Source organism: Elephas maximus, chromosome X, assembly GCF_024166365.1.
Source record: "Elephas maximus indicus isolate mEleMax1 chromosome X, mEleMax1 primary haplotype, whole genome shotgun sequence".
NCBI classification, from domain to species: Eukaryota; Metazoa; Chordata; class Mammalia; order Proboscidea; family Elephantidae; genus Elephas; species Elephas maximus.
In genome coordinates this window covers 127,924,606-127,942,158 of record NC_064846.1, presented here as the reverse complement: position 1 = coordinate 127,942,158, position 17,553 = coordinate 127,924,606, and the positions used below count along the sequence as shown (strand labels likewise).

General features: G+C 35.1%; 1 protein-coding gene across 12 annotated transcripts in view; it reads left to right on the top strand.

Moving 5' to 3' along the window:
• The window catches only part of KDM6A (lysine demethylase 6A), a 280,479-nt gene that overhangs the window by 158,676 nt on the left and 104,250 nt on the right, over nt 1-17,553 (top strand). For all 12 annotated transcript variants that reach the window (XM_049871256.1, XM_049871250.1, XM_049871251.1 and 9 more), the window contains exons 5-6: nt 3,443-3,501; nt 10,571-10,691. In XM_049871256.1, the coding sequence (XP_049727213.1) occupies nt 3,443-3,501; nt 10,571-10,691 (180 nt within the window). The remainder of the gene's footprint in view (nt 1-3,442; nt 3,502-10,570; nt 10,692-17,553) is intronic.

Genomic DNA, 17,553 nt, shown 5'->3' with positions numbered 1-17,553 from the left:
CTTAGAAAGTCCTATGGGGTTTCTGCTCTGTCACATGGGTTGCTATGAGTCAAAAATTGACTTGACGACACCTAACAACATTTTCCAGAAAGTTACTCCCCTAATTCCTCACAATAGGTTAAAGAATGGCCACATCAAATTTAAATTCATTTTCACGTCTGTGCCTTTGCTTGAGTCATCCTTTTGCATAGACCCATGTTTCTCAGTGGGAATGCTATTGGCATTTTTGTTGAGATAGTACATTGATATTTTTGGAGGGAATACATGCATTTTAGAACATAGCAATTCATGCCCCTAGGTCACTAAAAGCTAGTAGCATCCTCTGTTTTCTCCATCATTTTGATTACCCTCCACTTTGCTTTACCAAATGCCCCCAAATGAGAACCACTGACCAAAGCAGTCCAAAACTGATTTTTTAAATGGATTTTGGACGACCAGATGTAGCCTCCAACATATTTCTAAAGATGTCTGGTTTAAAATCACCAGCCGAGATATAATGTTTCTCCTCCTCCTTTCCCAACTATGACTGTACCCAAGTACTACCTTTTTTCCTAATTCTTATTATACTTCATTAACTCTTAAATGTTTGTAGCTTGTAGTATACTGTTATGCACTTAATTTCATAAGCTTTTGTCATTAGATTGTAAGCTCATTGAGAATAGGGGTTTATATCTGTTTTGTTCACTACTGTCTTCCCTGTGGAGCCCTGGTGGTGCAGTGATTAAAAGCTCAGTCGCTAACAAAAAGGTTGGCAGTTCGAATCCACCAGCCATTCCTTGGAAACCCTGTGGGGCAATTCTACTCTGTCCTATAGAGTCGCTATAAGTCGGATTTGACTCGATGGGAATGGGTTTGGTTTTTTGGTTTTATCTTCCCTGTGCCTATAACTTCTGTGACTTATACAAGGTGTTTAAATATTTGAACTACATTGTTTACTGTTACAAGAGGTGAGACTTAACTCCTTTTTAAGATTTATAAGCTCCTAAGGGACCATGCCTTACACTAATTCTGTGTCACCCTTGGAGCTGAGCCCACAGGCTTAATACTGGGTGACTCAATTTAGTAAACCTTTGTTTGGGCATCTACTATATGCAAGACACTTGGTAGGTGATAATAGGGGGTACACTCCCCTGCATTTGTGGTATTTTTGTCTGATGGGATGGAATTTTGCCAATACTATACAAATAACAAAAACAACAACAAAGAAAATGGTGGTTAAGAAAACAAAAACAACAACAAAGAATATGGTGGTTAAGAATGAGCATACCTACTAGATTCAGTTCCTGTTGTCTTCTGCTTAGTACCTGTCTCCTTGAGCAAGTCGCTTAATCTCTCTGATTCTTGAGTTTTTTTTCATTCTATAAATGAAGGGCCCCCCGCCTCGTGGTGCAGTGGTTGAGTGCTCAGCTGCTAACCAAAAGATCGGTGTTCAAACCCACCAGCTGCTCTGAGGGAAAAAGATGTGGCAGTCTGCTTCTGTAAAGATTATAGCATTGGAAACCCTATGGGGCGATTCTACTTTGTTCTATAGGGTTGCTGTGAGTCCTAATTGACTTGATGGCACACAAAAGCAACCTCCGTTTCTTAGGGTTGTTAGAACCTTTTAAAGATGACAAATGTTATCATTTTGCATAAATTTAAGTTTTACTATTATATAATAATGTCGTATGATAGAGATATTGCACTAAGGGCAAATTCAAAGGTGAGAAAGATCTCTGGTTGGAGGCGGAGAAGCAGCAAAGCTTCATGGGAAAGGTGGCATTTAAAATTGATCTTGAATGATTGATAGAATTTATAGGGTGGCGGGTGGGAATAAGATTTCCTAGAGGTGAGAAGGATGAAGTATGAACAAAGTAAGCACAGTGGAAAATGCAGATTGTGTCCTGAAAGCAGCAAATGCCCCTCAGTAAAACCATATTTCCACCATACCCCATACTACCTTATCTGAGTAATTACCAAAATTGTTGAAAGATGTTGTCTGTTGTTACCCAATCCATGCTCCCCACAGAAAAAGAAGACCCTTATCTTTCACATCTTGACTTCCTAGACTGAACACATTATGACACTGAATTAACTAATGCATTCAGAATATCCATTTTTTCCCCCCTTTTTTTACTGGATTGTGTAGGGGAAGTATATTTTAGTCAGTTTGGCTTTTCAATCCTCAAGTACTGTCCATGGCACCTAGTAAACATTTGCTCAACCTTTTTGGTGGCCGGGAGGGTGGGGAGGAGCAAATAAGTGGCTCTAATTTTAAAAAGTTCCAGTGGAATTAAAAATCAAATATGAACTTTTGAAAGGATTGTCATCTGAGACCTTTGTGAATCCCCAAATTTGTGACTATCCCTGTAGCATATAATTGCTTTTGGAAAATGGAATTATGAGGATTTAATGAAATTAAATCACCATTTTATTACATTTTAATATGGACTTAGGAAACATTTTTCCGTGTTTCCAGAAAGGTGGTTAAAATTCAAAGGAAAAGCCTAATATAATCCTATAACAAATTTTAGTATTAAAAATCATTACATACCAAAAAGTCGCCTAGCACCTGAAAGCAGGGAGCCAAACAGATATTTATACACCAGTGTTTTTTACAAAAAAGTCGCCTAGCACCTGAAAGCAGGGAGCCAAACAGATATTTATACACCAGTGAGAAATGCAACCTAAGATAGTATGGCAGAATCATTTTAATATTTGTTTATTTTTTGAAAGTTTAGAATATAGGTTTAAATAAAACTTGTTCACAGGGATCAGCGTGAAAAATTTTTTTTGTAGGGAAGATTTGGTAAAACAGATTAAGCTGATTTTTGATACAACACAGACGTGCAAATGTTTGCCCTTTTTGAAAGAAGGGAATGGCTAGTTGTTACTTGGAGGCCAGTGATCAAAATGAGCCTGGATGAAGTGTTGGCATCTTTCTGTTTTGTGTTGCAAAAAGAATCAGTGATAAAGCCCCAAATGGAAGTGGCTAGATGAAGGTTTGGCTTTTTTTTTTTTTAATACTAACATTTGTTCTAGGTTTATATTGTACATATCTTTGAATTCTAACTACCTTCCTGGCAACACTAAACATAAAACTAAATCCAGTTCAAGAAGCAGAGAGAACCAGAGAAAGAATAGGATAGTGTAGTCCGAACATTTTCTTATCCCTGAGTAATAGGCTGGTAAATGTTTGATTTCAGGGCAGGCAGTGGTTGTTTTTTTTTTTTTTTTTTTGATTAAAAAGAAACCCAGAGTATCTCTCCAAGTCGATTGAATTCTGTGCCATCTACTGACTCATCATTGTAATTTTTGTATTTTAAAAATACATTGTGAATATATTGTACCGAATGATAAGAGTTTAAGAACTTAAGACACCTTGGGTACTATATATTAATAACATCATATGCATTAGATATAAATGCTTTTCCTAAAAGCCCCTTTTCCCCTTTCTTTACAGAATGCTGCCTTTTTATATGGTCTTGGTTTGGTCTACTTCCATTACAATGCATTTCAGTGGTAAGTTGACGTAAAACTAATAATGCCAGCTGTTTCCAGTAAGTGGCTTGTTTTTGTTTGTGTACATGAGTGTGTGTGTGTGTGTAATAAACACATAAAATATTTTAATGTCAGTAAACCTACGTTTTTCAATAGTAGAAGTTTAAATGATTAGATTGTTCCTTCAGAGGTATTGACCCACCTTAGATTTTTCGAGTTCTGTATGTTGCTAAAGTAATCTGGTGTAAGATTCTGGTTAAAGAAGGCTTAGATTAGAAACCTTTTAGGAATTTCTCGGTCATTCATGCGGAGCAGGAGGACCACCCCAGGTTATTTGAATTGGGGAATGACTATGCTGCTCATTTAAAATCTCAAGTTCTGTGGGTAAATGATCTATGAATACCAGTAATTTTGCCTTTTCAGACTTCAAGACAGATTGACTGCTTCCTTCCCTCCTCCCCCATCCCATGCACACCTGCTAGTAATTTTCAGTTTCCAGTATTATAAATTATCAGTTCTCTCTTCTATAGAATCAGAGATTAAATATGATAGTAATATGTAAGATTTTATAGCTCTAAAGTATAGGGCCATGTTATTATGGCCTTTGCCCTATTGTTGTTTTTCTTTTTACCAGACAAGACAGTAACATTCCGTAATGAAAAGAACATAGAATTTGGAGTTGGAAGATCAGTATTCTGGTCTGAGTGCTGCCACTTAGTTTGATCCTGAATTAAATAGCATCCTTAGGTCTGTTTCCTTATTTGTTTATTTTTAAACAAGCATATTGTGATCACATACTTTTTCTGTTTAACAGATAATGTACATTTTTTAAAACTGTAAAGACCCATGTGGACATTTGTTATTTTGAAGTGTATCTTACTTTGTCAGAGTCCCTTCTGTTCCCCATAACTTTAAGCTGAGTGAATGCCATGAGTGTCCAAAGGAAGGTGATGGAGCATTTGGCCAAAGGTTACAGCTCTGTCCTATACCTGTTGGGCACTCTGAATATTTATCACAGAGTTTTTAAATATGTATTAGCAGTGATTTGAAATGGTTCCCCTAAAGGTGATCATTTAGGCATGAATGGCTTTTTCTAGTGTCTATTCTTCCCTCTTTGCTTTTGGGCCTGTTTGTTTTTGATTATGTATTGAAGAACTGCATTGTTAGAGAACACTTGTGTGGGTATATAGTCTTGTGATCATTCAGAACCCTGATTTTCTTCGTAATCTTTACAAAGCTATAATTGATCTTTATAAAGAAGCTTTTTAATTTTTTTCTGTTAAATAATCCATTGCTTTAGGGCAAGCTTAAGTCTCCTAACTTCATGTCTAGTGCATCATATTTAAAACCGAGAATAGATTGGGACTGTTTAAAATATCTTTTAGCTTCTTGAAGATACTATTCATAGAATTCACAATTCTAAGTTTTTAAACCTAGACATGGTCTTAGAAATATCTTAGTTTTCTCCCTTAATTTTGTAGCTGGGGAAAGTGAAATGTGTGTGTGCGCGTGCACGTGCAATACGAGTGTGTATGTGTTTAACTCAGTATTACATAACTGTTTAATTAGTGGCAGAAACAAGCTTATGCTCAGATTCCCCAATCTAATATTTTATTCTATCGTACTGAGCCCCCAAGTCTGAAGATTGAAAGGTGATTACTGTTTTAATCAGTTTTTGTATTATTCTCCTGAGCACATTGATACAATTTTTATAGCCAGGCAGAAATAATTTAGGTGAAGCACAAGCAAGAAACTCTATACTTTAGGAATGGAAATGTATGCTTCAAACCAGCTAATTTTCACATATCTGTGATAATTTGTGAGCTCCCTATAGAGTGAAGAGATGAAATTAAAATCACTAGTGAGGTGAAGCCATCGTCAGTTCAAGATACCGATTCCTTTAATATGTATGTGACTATGTTAAGTTAGGAGGTCTGGTAACTATGGAAAATTATTATATCATTTGGTTCCTTATCTATGTATGATTTCTATATCCTTCAGCTGACCTGAGAAAAGAAACTGAACGACATAAGGACAATGCAATGTCTGAATTAATTGGTGCCCTCTGCTCTGTTGATCCTGTTCTGGTCACCACCATTTTCTCATGTCTTGAGTTTCAGCTTTGTAGCTGCTCCCTAAAACTACATATCTCACACCCTGTCTATGAATTTACCCTGGATGTGTGGTTTCTGTCTTGCTGTTCAAATGTTTTTTTTTTTTTTTTCCATAAACTCTGTAGCCCAAATTTCTCCTTTAACTTATCTTACAGTTTTTTGAATAGCCACAAAATTAGAGAGCATAGAGTAGTTGCTTGGTAAGGGTTTTAGAGTATAGCCGTGGTTAATACGACTTTCCTTACGTTAAAATTACATTTGCATAAAGGGTTATTTATAGATAAATATTATTTGCTGGAATCAGGCCTTTTTTTTTTTTTAAGCATGTCAAATTCTTTGGAATTTGTTGAAAAAAATGTTTCCAGAGAAGAGTATGGTATGTCTTTTTTTCTTTTTTTGGTATTGTTAGCACAAAGAATCTGCCTAGGCTGTCTCAGAGGTTTGTGTCTCTGATATGTTTATAATTTAAGTAAAATTAGATGTTTGATAAATGGTACCTGTGGGCTTTTGTTAAGACTAAGTATTTTATAATGTGTGAAACCAACCTGTGTTTGGGTTGGTGATAAAATAATATATTATTAAGTGCAGTTTTATTAACTGTAGTGTTATCTGTCAGCCTATTTGTCTTCTGTCATATTAAAAAAAAGTACCCATTTTTCAGTTAGAGTTGATTTATTGATCAACCTTTAAAATCAGTTCAATTATTTGGTCAATTTTTCCAAGTTTCAGTTGCAGCCTTTTCTTAGACAGTGGAGCCCAGGCCAGAAAGCAGTACATTAGAGTGACTCTTAACATCCTCTTTGGACTTACGATGATTATTAAACTTTACCATTATCCTGTTCAGTACTCTGGGACCAAACTTAAAGATGCCCAGAAGGAGAAAAGAAGACATAGACACACAAGTAAAATACAGCAGAAAGCTAGCAATCAGTCTCTAATAAGCCATTACTTTACATATGCACACATGCCCATATCCTTCTTGTTTGAGAAGGTATTGAATTGCTAGGAGTACCTTGAACTGAGCTTCTCCTTACCTTTAAATCTATGACATAGATTTCTTACTAGATTTCTAAATCTATATATCTCTCTATATCTTACAAAAGAGAAAAAGAGTAGGCTGACAGAAAAAGATAGTTGTTTCTTGACAGGAAACAATAAAATTATTCCTCCTAGTATAATGTATAGCTATATCTCTAAATCTCCCTAAAATCCTCATCAGTCCTGTCTTGATTTGTAACCTTTGTATTCTTTCCATTGATCAATACCAGGATAGTCTTATGGTGGCAAATCTAAGAAATATATTATTCTGTGCTAGAAGCATAGAATCTTGGTAAGCTAGTGTAAAATTTCTTTTGTATTCATTTCCATAGCACTGTACCAATCATAAGTGTCCGTAGGAATGTAGAAATCTGCTCTCTGGTATAGTCACTGCTTTGGGTGCAGTAAGGAAAAAGAGAATAATGATTTTAAAACTGACTTAAAGCTTTCAGATGAAATGAAAGAGAGTAATAATGTAAACATAAACCTAATGTAGTGATACCATTGATTCTGAGGCTTGTCTGTTACGGAGCCTGGTTAAAACCTAATATTTAATATATTTATGTATTTATGAACTATCATAATGCAAGCTAATGCTCTTAGATTGAAAGTTTAATTTTAAGTATATTGCCATTAAAACAAAACAGTTCATGTCAACATATGATGAGTTTATTATGTATGCTTTTATTTTGGAAAAAAAAGCAACAACAAAAAACTAACAGATAACTGAGGCAGTTCTGGTAAAGTTATGTTTTACCAGTGACACATACATTGCTTGAGAGAGACTGGAAGGGCTTTGATTAATTAAGCCTCAGGGAAATTAAGGATTAAAACATAAATCTTGATTCTTGCAGTAGGAGAGGAATAAAAGTATTTCATTGCCTGGAATGATGAAATAGAGTGTTTGGCTAGAGAGAGAGCAAAAGAGCCAGGAAAGGTGATACATTAGCAAATGTAAATGTGAATAACCCAAAGCATGGTAGTTCTAACTTAGCCTCTCATATTTAAAATCCTCTCTGTTCAACCATAAATGATCATTCTAGCATTACTGTTCCCCTAAATGTACCCTTTGTGTCAGTCACACTGTACTAACATTTCCCTGAAAATGACTTAAGTACTTTTTGGCTTTGTGACTTTGTTCCTGCCATTTACTCTGTTTGGTCAGCCTTTCCTCCTATCTCCACCTTTTAAAATCTTACCAATGTGTCTTTTTGATACTTCATCAACTCTTTCTAATTGTCTGATTTAGAAAAAACCTTTAAATTTCCTAATAGGCAAGTGTATAAGTGTGTGTGTGTGTGTGTATACGTTATTACTGATTTAGAGCCTAGTATATTCTCCCTTCAATTACTTTGAAATTTTGTGGAATTAGATCATCTGTCTCTTCAGCTATTTCTGAGAGAAATCTCCAGACTTAGCTTTACTAGTCCTAGAGAACTTTTTTCAGATTTAAAGGGGGAAAAAAAAATATGCCAGTGATAAACACTGCTATGTGTCCTCTTTGTTTTAGTAGCGAATATGCTTTCTAAGTATTTGGAAACTATAAACCTTTCCAGGTATTGTATCATAAAAGTGTTTTGTAGTTTTTGGTAACTCTTTCTTATGTTCTAAAATTCTCTGTTAATCAGAATTCTGAAATCAGCAGAAGTTCTGTGTGTTGGTGATTTAGTTTAGCTTGCGCTTCAGAGATCATGTTCTGGCTACGTGCAGTTTGGCAAGATAAGGATGAAGTAAAATGATGTTCAAGATTAGAGTGTAGTTTGAGTGGTAACCCCCCCCCCCTTTCTTTTTTTGCTGTGTGTGGGGAAAACTGAAGAAGCATACAGGAGAAGAAAGATGGGCTAAAGGTTTAGAAAAGAAAATGAACTTAGATGTTTGATGTATTTTTTGTTAGATAACGGGAACTGATTAGTGAAGAGACTGAAGCCTATCCTCTTCACGCACCACCCCCCCCTTCTAGCAGAAAGTCCATACAGCTAACTGTAAAAGTAATGGCATCAGTAAACATCTTTTCAACTTAAACCTTTTATTGAATTATTTAAAAAATAAAAGAAGGATCTAGACCTCAAGGTCTAGACTTGGAAAAACTAGAGACAGTATACCAGTAGATAAAAAAATAAAATGATTTGATTATAGAGGGGACCTACTGCCAGTTAAACTAAGCAGGATAGTAGTTGGTTTTGAGTTTGGGTGGTGAGTCCTGAAGATAGTAGTGAATTTAGACTGAACCAGAAGAATAAACATAGTGTGGGCCAGACGTAGTGTGCTTTGGAGCATGTGCTTTTGTTTATTGGTTAATGGTTCTTTCTTCATATCCAGTGTGTTTGCATACCCAGAGAACTTATTAGACTGAACCCATGTTTCTTTGTACCTGTGTGACATTGTGAACTAAGTGGATAAGATATCTGTACTAAAGGCACCTATGGAATAAAACACACAAATAGTAGATTTAGGGAAAAGGCTAGAAATAGAAACAGAGAGACAGTAGGAATTAATATTTCTCCTGAGGAGTTGTTATTGATGCTCTGTGCCCCTTCTTCCTCTCTCCCTCACACACCCTTTCTTATACCTTTTTTCCTTCCTAACTATTCTCTTTTCTCCTTTCCTTTTCCTGTCTTCCACTTCTATTCTTTTTCCTTCATAATAGACATTTTTATTTGTCATTATTTTAATACTCATTTTGAGTAGGCAGTACATTTACATGATGATTAAATTAAAGACTATAAACATGTATTAAGTAAAATTTGGTCTACTGGTAATCAAGACCTGTTATAAAAGATAGAATGTGAATTTGGGGCAAAGAAACTGATAGACCAGTGGAAAGTAGAGAACCCAGAAGGAGACCCACATGAATATGGACATTTGGTTTAGGACAGAGGTTGTACTGCAGAGCTGTGGGGTATGGATGATCTTTTCCACAAATAGTACAGAGACTATTTTATTGTGTACCTGCATGCAAAAAACGAAACCAACACATACCTCACATTATGTACAAAAGTAAGGTCCACCTCGATTTTAAACTTAAGTATGAAAGACATACGGAGCATACTGGAAACAGGATTAGTTCCTCTTCCCTTAAAAACAAAATCTGCGTATCCTCTCCATCCCCCCAAGAAATTCTATCAAAAATGAAATCAGTTATTTACACTGAGAATTTTACTGAGCCATAAAATATTGTTCGAATAATTGTGAATAAATTCAGCTGATCTTCCCTTTCCCCCTTTATATTAAGTTAGAGTGTACAATTCAATTATATAAAAGACCCAAGAGCACCTTTCCAGTCTTTTTTTTTTTTTTTACTATTTATTCATTCATGTCATTTTTTATAAAACTGACATTTCCTTTAAAACAGAAACAGACCCACATGAATATGGACATTTGGTTTAGGACAAAGGTTGTACTGTAGAACTGTGGGGTAAGGATGATCTTTTCGACAGATAGTGCAAGGACTGTTGTATATCTGCATGCAAAAAGTGAAAACTGACCCCCACCTCACAATATATACAAAAATAAGGTCCACCTGGATTTTAAACCTAAGTATGAAAGACATACCAAGCATACTAAGAAACAGAATTAATCCCCCTTCCCTTTAAAACAAAACGTGCCTATCCTCTCCATCCCCCCAGAAATTATAGCAAAAATGAAATCAGTTATTTACACTGAGAATATCATAAAATATTGTTTGAATAATTGTGAATAAATATGACCTTTTTTCCCCATTTATATTTAAATCATACAATTCAATTATATAAAAGACCCAAGAACACCTTTCCAGTCATTTTTCTTTTTTTTACTATTCATTCATTCATGTCATTTTTTATAACACTGGCATTTCCTTTAAAACAGTATTGCATAAAACAAAAGTTTTACTGTACTACCAAGCAGAAATTCATGCAAGTGTTAAAAAGTTAAGATATCTTATGTCTATATTCTTTCAGGGCAATTAAAGCATTTCAGGAGGTGCTTTATGTTGATCCCAGCTTTTGTCGAGCCAAGGAAATTCATTTACGACTTGGGCTTATGTTCAAAGTGAACACAGACTATGAGTCTAGTTTAAAGGTAGGTTGTTGAGTCCCCCCCCCAGATACGATGTTTCATTTTTATGTTTTTTGTTGTTGTTTGTTAAATATTAGAGCACTGAGAAATGTTGGCCTTTGTATTAGCACTATAAAAGAAAATCTGAAATTTTAGATGACAGAACTGTTTATCAGCTATGAATTGGAAGACGCCTAAGAGTACAAAGTAGACTTGTGTGGTAACTAATTATACCTTTTTAAAAATTTTAACTGAGGTCTATCATCAGGAAAGGGTAAAGGTTTCAATCTCAGTTTGAATATCTAAGTCACTCCCGTGTAAGTGACTAGCCACTACAGAGGTCAGAAGCAGCTGCTTAATGATGCTGTATCTGTGACCTAATCATTGGCCATCCATTTGCATTGGTTTACTAGGAATCTGTCCACCTCTACCAGCAGGGCGCGTCTCATAATAATAAAAAAAGAGTGTGCTCTGCAAGGCATTTGGACTACTGGTTCGTGAGTATAAACATTATCAGGAAAAAATAATGTATTGTTGGTTAAATACCTTACTTCTAATGGAAATTTGATATTACCAAATTTTTCACTTTTTATTGAGTTTCTTATACTGTCTATGCCATCACTGCAGGTCTTAATGGGCTTTTAATGAAAATAGTGCTTCCCTGCAGGACAAAAGCAATTAATTGAAAGGATTAGCGATTCTAGGAAAACACGTTTTTGTGAATTTTTTACTATAATGGTTGCCGTTTCTAAATATCTTCATTGCAGATTGTCTTGATTTTAAAGACAGAGAGAGCGAACAACAGAGAGCAAGCGAGCTACAGAGAGCAAGCGAGCAAGCAATAATAAGGGGAATGATAAAGACTGACTTTACAGTGGGTTGTAACTTGCAGTGGTTAAGAGCTCAGCTGCTAACTAAAAGGTCGGCAGTTCGAGTTTACCAGCTGCTCCTTGGAAACCCTATGAGGCAGTTCTACTCTGTCCTGTAGGGTCGCTATGAGTCGGATTCAACTTGACAGCAACGGGTTTGGTTTTTGGTTTAATAAGGCGCTACTAAAGATTAAAAAAAAAAAAAAAAAAAAAAACTGTACTTAAAAGTGCCTAATTGTTCTAGGTTTTTAAAGTAAGTTATACAAATACAGTTCCTACCTTTTATGAGTTATAAAGCACAATGTTGATTTTATGAAAGTCAGATATATAACCAAAAACATTAAAACAAGTAGATTGTGAAGAATTTAGATCACACAGTGGTCAAAGGTAAGTGCAGTTGAGGTGTAGGCTCCAGGGTTAAATGTAAGTAGTGTGGAGAATAAGGGATGCTGGAAGCTACCAGTTTTCTTCAAGTTTAGAGCAGCATTTCTCAAACTATACTATGGAATGCCTGGTTTTGAAATGGCAAATAAGTTCAGATAAACCACCTTGTGTATTTAACCTCCTCTTTGATTTTTTTTTTTATATTCACAGTGTATGTCAGCCATCAAAGAATCTTAGAATGTTTTGTAGTACAAAATAAATTTGCTTGAGCATTTTGCAATATTCTCACACCATGCCTATTATGTTGTAGAAGTGTTTTTGGTAGCAGTTTGGTAAATGTTGATCAGGAAATATATTTGAGGGGAAAAAAGTAATCAGGTATTTTGAAAATCATGGAATGGGATCATCTCTGAATATCAATACAGTGATATCTTAAATCGGTGGATGCAAAACTCCATTTTCATGAAGGTGGTAATAGTTAATAAAGTCCCTTTAATCAAGGGAAGCAGTGTTGGACAGTGTTCCATGGCTAATTGGAATCGTTCTGCTTACTCATGCTCAACAGAAACTTTCCTGTATACAACTTTTGTTTGTTCACACATAGTTAAAGGCTAACAAACCTTCATTCAAGTCATGGCGATTTTAGCAAAATTGCCTTAGGTAAGTGCAGCCTTCTTTTTCTGGGCCTTTTCTCTTTTTATTTAAAATACTTGATATCATTCTGATGTCTATTTCATTTGTATGAATATAGAAAATAATTTTAGGAGTCCTTGATATTTTCCTGCCTCATAGTTTAGGGGTCTCATTTGGTTTTTATCTCATCCTGACATTGGCTTTTTAAGCCTTCTCTCTCCAATATTCCTTGTTTATTTTAAGAATTTTAGGCATCAGCATATTTAGTTGAGGAGGAGGTATTTCTGTATATTTCTATAAATGCTTACCATTCGGTATAAATGAAGGAGGGAATCAGAAGGAGTGATAATCCCCTCTCACCTTAGATGGCCTTTTCCTAAAGTGCACTGGCTAGGTAGATGTGGAACCTCTGATAACCTTTCTACTTCATTAAACTTTTTCCTAGTACAGTATGTTGGTATACATGCTTTGGGCTACAACCTCAGAAACTCCAACTCAAGCTGGTTAAAATAACAAAAATATACTAGCTCATATAGTGTGAATTCCATCCTTCAGGATAGGTTGATTCAGCTGTTCGGAGTTTTCATCAAGGATTCATTTTCTTTTTTGTTCTATGTTGGCTTATTTTAATGGCCGGTTGCTCTATTTGATGATATAAGTTGGTTGCTGTGTGCAATCAAAGTGAAATTACTTTCTTGTATCTCATATAGAAACGTTAGAGAGTAGTGGCTTAGGTGCTTAGTGTAGTACTGTAAGTACTCAATAAACGTCTCATTATTATTACCATTTCATGGAGGAGAATGACCTTGGCTTCTTGTTGATCTCTTCAAGAATGAGAAATAATTTTCATAGAAGCTGCCAGTAGCCTTGCATCTCATTGGCCAGAAAGGCCATATGGCCATTCCTAGCCTATTCCTGATCAAAGGAGACCAGTTATGCCCGTTCTTTGAACAGGGTTCAATTCCCCCAATACCCTGTTCCTGTCTAACGGAGGAGATGGATAAAATGAGTATTTTGGTATGTTTGTGTGGTGGGGGGAGGAGAGGGGTGGTGGAGGGCAGTCCTACTGCAGATCAGGTTGTCTCTACCACATTTCCTTTTCTAATGCCCGGAGAGGGATGTAGCATGTATAATATTCTTTAGATGGTAAAACATTTAAATTAAATACAGTTTATTTCCTTAGTCGATTCCTTTTCACCCACACATGAAATGCATTCCAGAGCCTCCTGTTTCATTTGTATCCCTGGTAATAACTTTTCTCGCAAAAATGTGTCTCTGAAACAGATTCATCCTGTTTTGGTCCTGTATAAACACCTCTGAGAGTAAGCAAATTTGGTTTTAAAATTTGATCTTACCATGTAACTAATTGTGTGACTTTGAACAAGATGCCTAATTCTTCTGATCCTCTCTGTGTCTGTGGAATTGGAATAATTATACCTACCTCACAAGATTGTTACGAAGATTAAATTTTATGTATATGAAAGTATCTGCCAAATTTTTTTCAGCTCCTTAGTTTTCAGTTTATTGTCTAAATTTTTTTCTAATTTAGTCCAAGTTTGTGAAATCCATTTTGCCATCACAGAATTTAATCCTTGTTTTTTGTCACTCTGCTCGACCTCAGAAATGTGAAGCTAATGCCCAGCTTAGTTTTCAATCATGTGATGTTATTTTTCTATTAAATAGGCTAGTAAAAATTTTATGTGCTTAGTGAGTGGTGGAGATACCAATTCTTAGGAACTAGTTTAGTTGAATATTACTTAAACCAGAGTCCATACCAGGGTGACATTTCTACATGGTATTTTGTTATTGTTCTTTCCTGCTTCAGATATCCCCTCCAGGTGGGTTTGGTTGCCTATTTATATAAGTAGTTCAGAAATTTATTTCATTATCTTTTAATGATATTAACAATAATTACTTACATTTGTTATATATTTGAAGCAGTCTCCTATTACTTCAGTAAAAGTACACTAATTTTGATAAATAGTTTTAAATAATGACTAATTTTCATCTGGCAGACTTAAAATTATTTCCTTCATGTGAGGCTAATAAATGCAAAATAAGATGTGATAATACTCATATTCTTCAGCCAGTTAATGCCAATGCATGTATTTAATGAAAATTATCCCTAATATTTATCTATCTGTACAATGCTGGGTTTCCTTAAACTATGTTAATATTAGAACTTTTTTGGATTTTTAAAGGTAAAGTAACTAAAGAGGGTGGCTTTTTTATGGGAACCTAAGGAGAGTTGGCTGCGTACCAATGAATATACATTCCCCTATAATTTCGTAGTTGAAGAGGATAAGTGCAGAATGAAGGGGTTAATATAAGGGGATAGGAAGATGCGAACCATAGAGTTCAGAGGAATGGCTTGATGTCAAAGGAGCTATGTGTGTTAGCTTAGCATTTTACTAGATGCATAGTGTTTCTTTTTTTTTTTAGTGTTTCAAAGAAGCTATAAAATGATAAAGTGCCTGTTCTGTAGGATCGGCTGGAAAAATAGAAAGCGGAGGAAAAAAAGCTTGTCGTATTCATCATCTCAGGAATGTTTTTCTGTACAAGCTAATAGTGCAATTGTCTTCCCCAAATGCCCCAGTTTACCAGTATGTCTCCCCCTCTATAAGTGACAGGAAACTTCTGAGTGAAATAGCAGTTCTGTTTTCTTTTTTACTATACTCTTTGGGAACTGTTTCATTTCCATGTGTCTGATTAGATCTTTTTTCCTTTATAGACTCAGGAATTTTGTCATACAGGTAGTCCCCGACTTACGATGAACCACACTTAACGACCGTCTGTGGGGTTTTTTTTTTTTGGTACATCTTATCATTATTAATATGTACTACATGCAGTGTTGCACCTCATACTTTGCTGATGTTATCATTCTCACATGTTCACTCGTAGGTGTTCAAAGATCAGATTTATAAAAGGCAATAATAATGAAAATTAAAAAAAAGAGGTGTTTGACTTATGTCAGAACCATCTGTCATTGGAATGAAACCCTGTTGTAAGTCGGGGAGTGCCTGTATTTTTTATGTGCAGAGGCATAAATAAAGTTTTTAGAAAACACCTTTGGAACCTGTAAAATGCCACCCGTTATTTATTATTTATTAATGAATACACAGATAATTTGCTTCATGTAATTAAATTAAGATACTTTGATCTCTATGTAATGAAACCCTGTTGTAAGTCGGGGAGTGCCTGTATTTTTTATGTGCAGAGGCATAAATAAAGTTTTTAGAAAACACCTTTGGAACCTGTAAAATGCCACCCGTTATTTATTATTTATTAATGAATACACAGATAATTTGCTTCATGTAATTAAATTAAGATACTTTGATCTCTATGTATTACAGAAATATCTGTTGAGAATTTGAATATTAGCTATTAAATTAATTTCATCAATGCTTTAAATTTCTAAAATATCTGTAATATTGCTTTGTTTTAGCTTTATTGGTATATTTTTGTTAGTTGTTTGAAGATAATGAAAGTTACTGTTACTGCTTCATATCTTGCCCTGCCCTGTTTTCTTCATGATGCTTACTTCATGGTAACAACAGGCAGATACCAAAAATATTAGCAAATCAGTCTTGGAGAGTCTTAAAAAGAAAAAAAAAAAAAAAAAACTCAGTTTTTGTTGTACTATATATTTCTTCTTCAGTATAACTATTGGTTCTTTATTCATAAAATTCATATTGTCAGATTTTGCCTGGCTTTTTATGATTGGCAGAGGAGTGGATTATGATTAAGGATGCTGCAAACTAGTTCATTTCCTTTTATTTAAATCTTTTCGTTTTAGTCATTGGCAGTGGAACTTGGTTTCACTCGAATGTAATGTCATTGTTCCTTTTGGCACAGGATGGTCATTGCCACTTAGTTTTGTTTTCTCTCCATTTTTCTTGTGGGCAAAATCTTTCCCCTGTTGTTTCCTTTTTCCCCTACTCACCAACTTGTACTTTCCCTTTTAATGTTGCCTACATATTCCCTGTTATGGGATGATCTCTTAACTGATTTACCATCCACTCAATAACGGTTTCTCCACTTCACTCTGCCTGTCTAGTTTTGTTTTTCCATTTGATATTTAGTTTTGCCTTGAGTTCTATTACATACTTCCAAATGTGAAGTACTAGAAATTCTGAAGTACTTCAGTACCTCAGAAATACACAATCGAAAAGGAAATGGCTGCTCGTATACATGCAGTAACCACTCTCTGATACTGAGGATTAGGATGTTTCAGGGTTTCCCAGGTCACAGTTTTCTCTCCTCAAATATATTTAAGCTACAGAAGTCATTTCTAATTAAAAAGTAATTTTTGCTGTTTACCCATAACTAATTAAACTTGTGGTTATAAATATTTGGCTTTCAAATGCAGCTTTATGAAGCATTCAATATGATATCGCATTAAAAACGACTGTTCTAAAACAATTTTACAGTAGAAATTGTTACAGTATTTCCTTCATAAAATACATATCATGTTCTCATTGTGTTTGTGTATATACTAATCTTATTGTGATGGGAACAGAAATTGTGCACTAGATTGAAAGAATTTGGAAATTAGAATGACACATTCTGTTCATTTGTGTCCACAAGATTAAAAAAAAAAAATAGATACTAGAAACTATATTTTTATTGTGCTTTAGGTGAAAGTTTATAGCGCAAATTAGTTTCTCATTCAAAAATTTATACACAAATTGTTTTGTGACATTGGTTGCAATCCTTGCAATGTGTCAGCACTCTTCCCCTTCTCTTTCCACCCCAGGTTCCCTGTGTCCATTTGTCCAGTTTTCCTGTCCCTTCCTGCCTTCTTGTCTCTGCTTTTGGACAGGTGTTGCCCATTTGGTCTCGTATACTTGATTGAACTAAGAAGCACATTCCTTACGTGTGTTGTTGTTTGTTTTATAGGCCTGTCTAATCTCTGGCTGAAAGGTGGACTTTGGGAGTGGTTTCGGTTCTGAGTTAGGGTGTCTGGGACCATAGTCTTGGGGGTTCCTCCAGTCTCCATC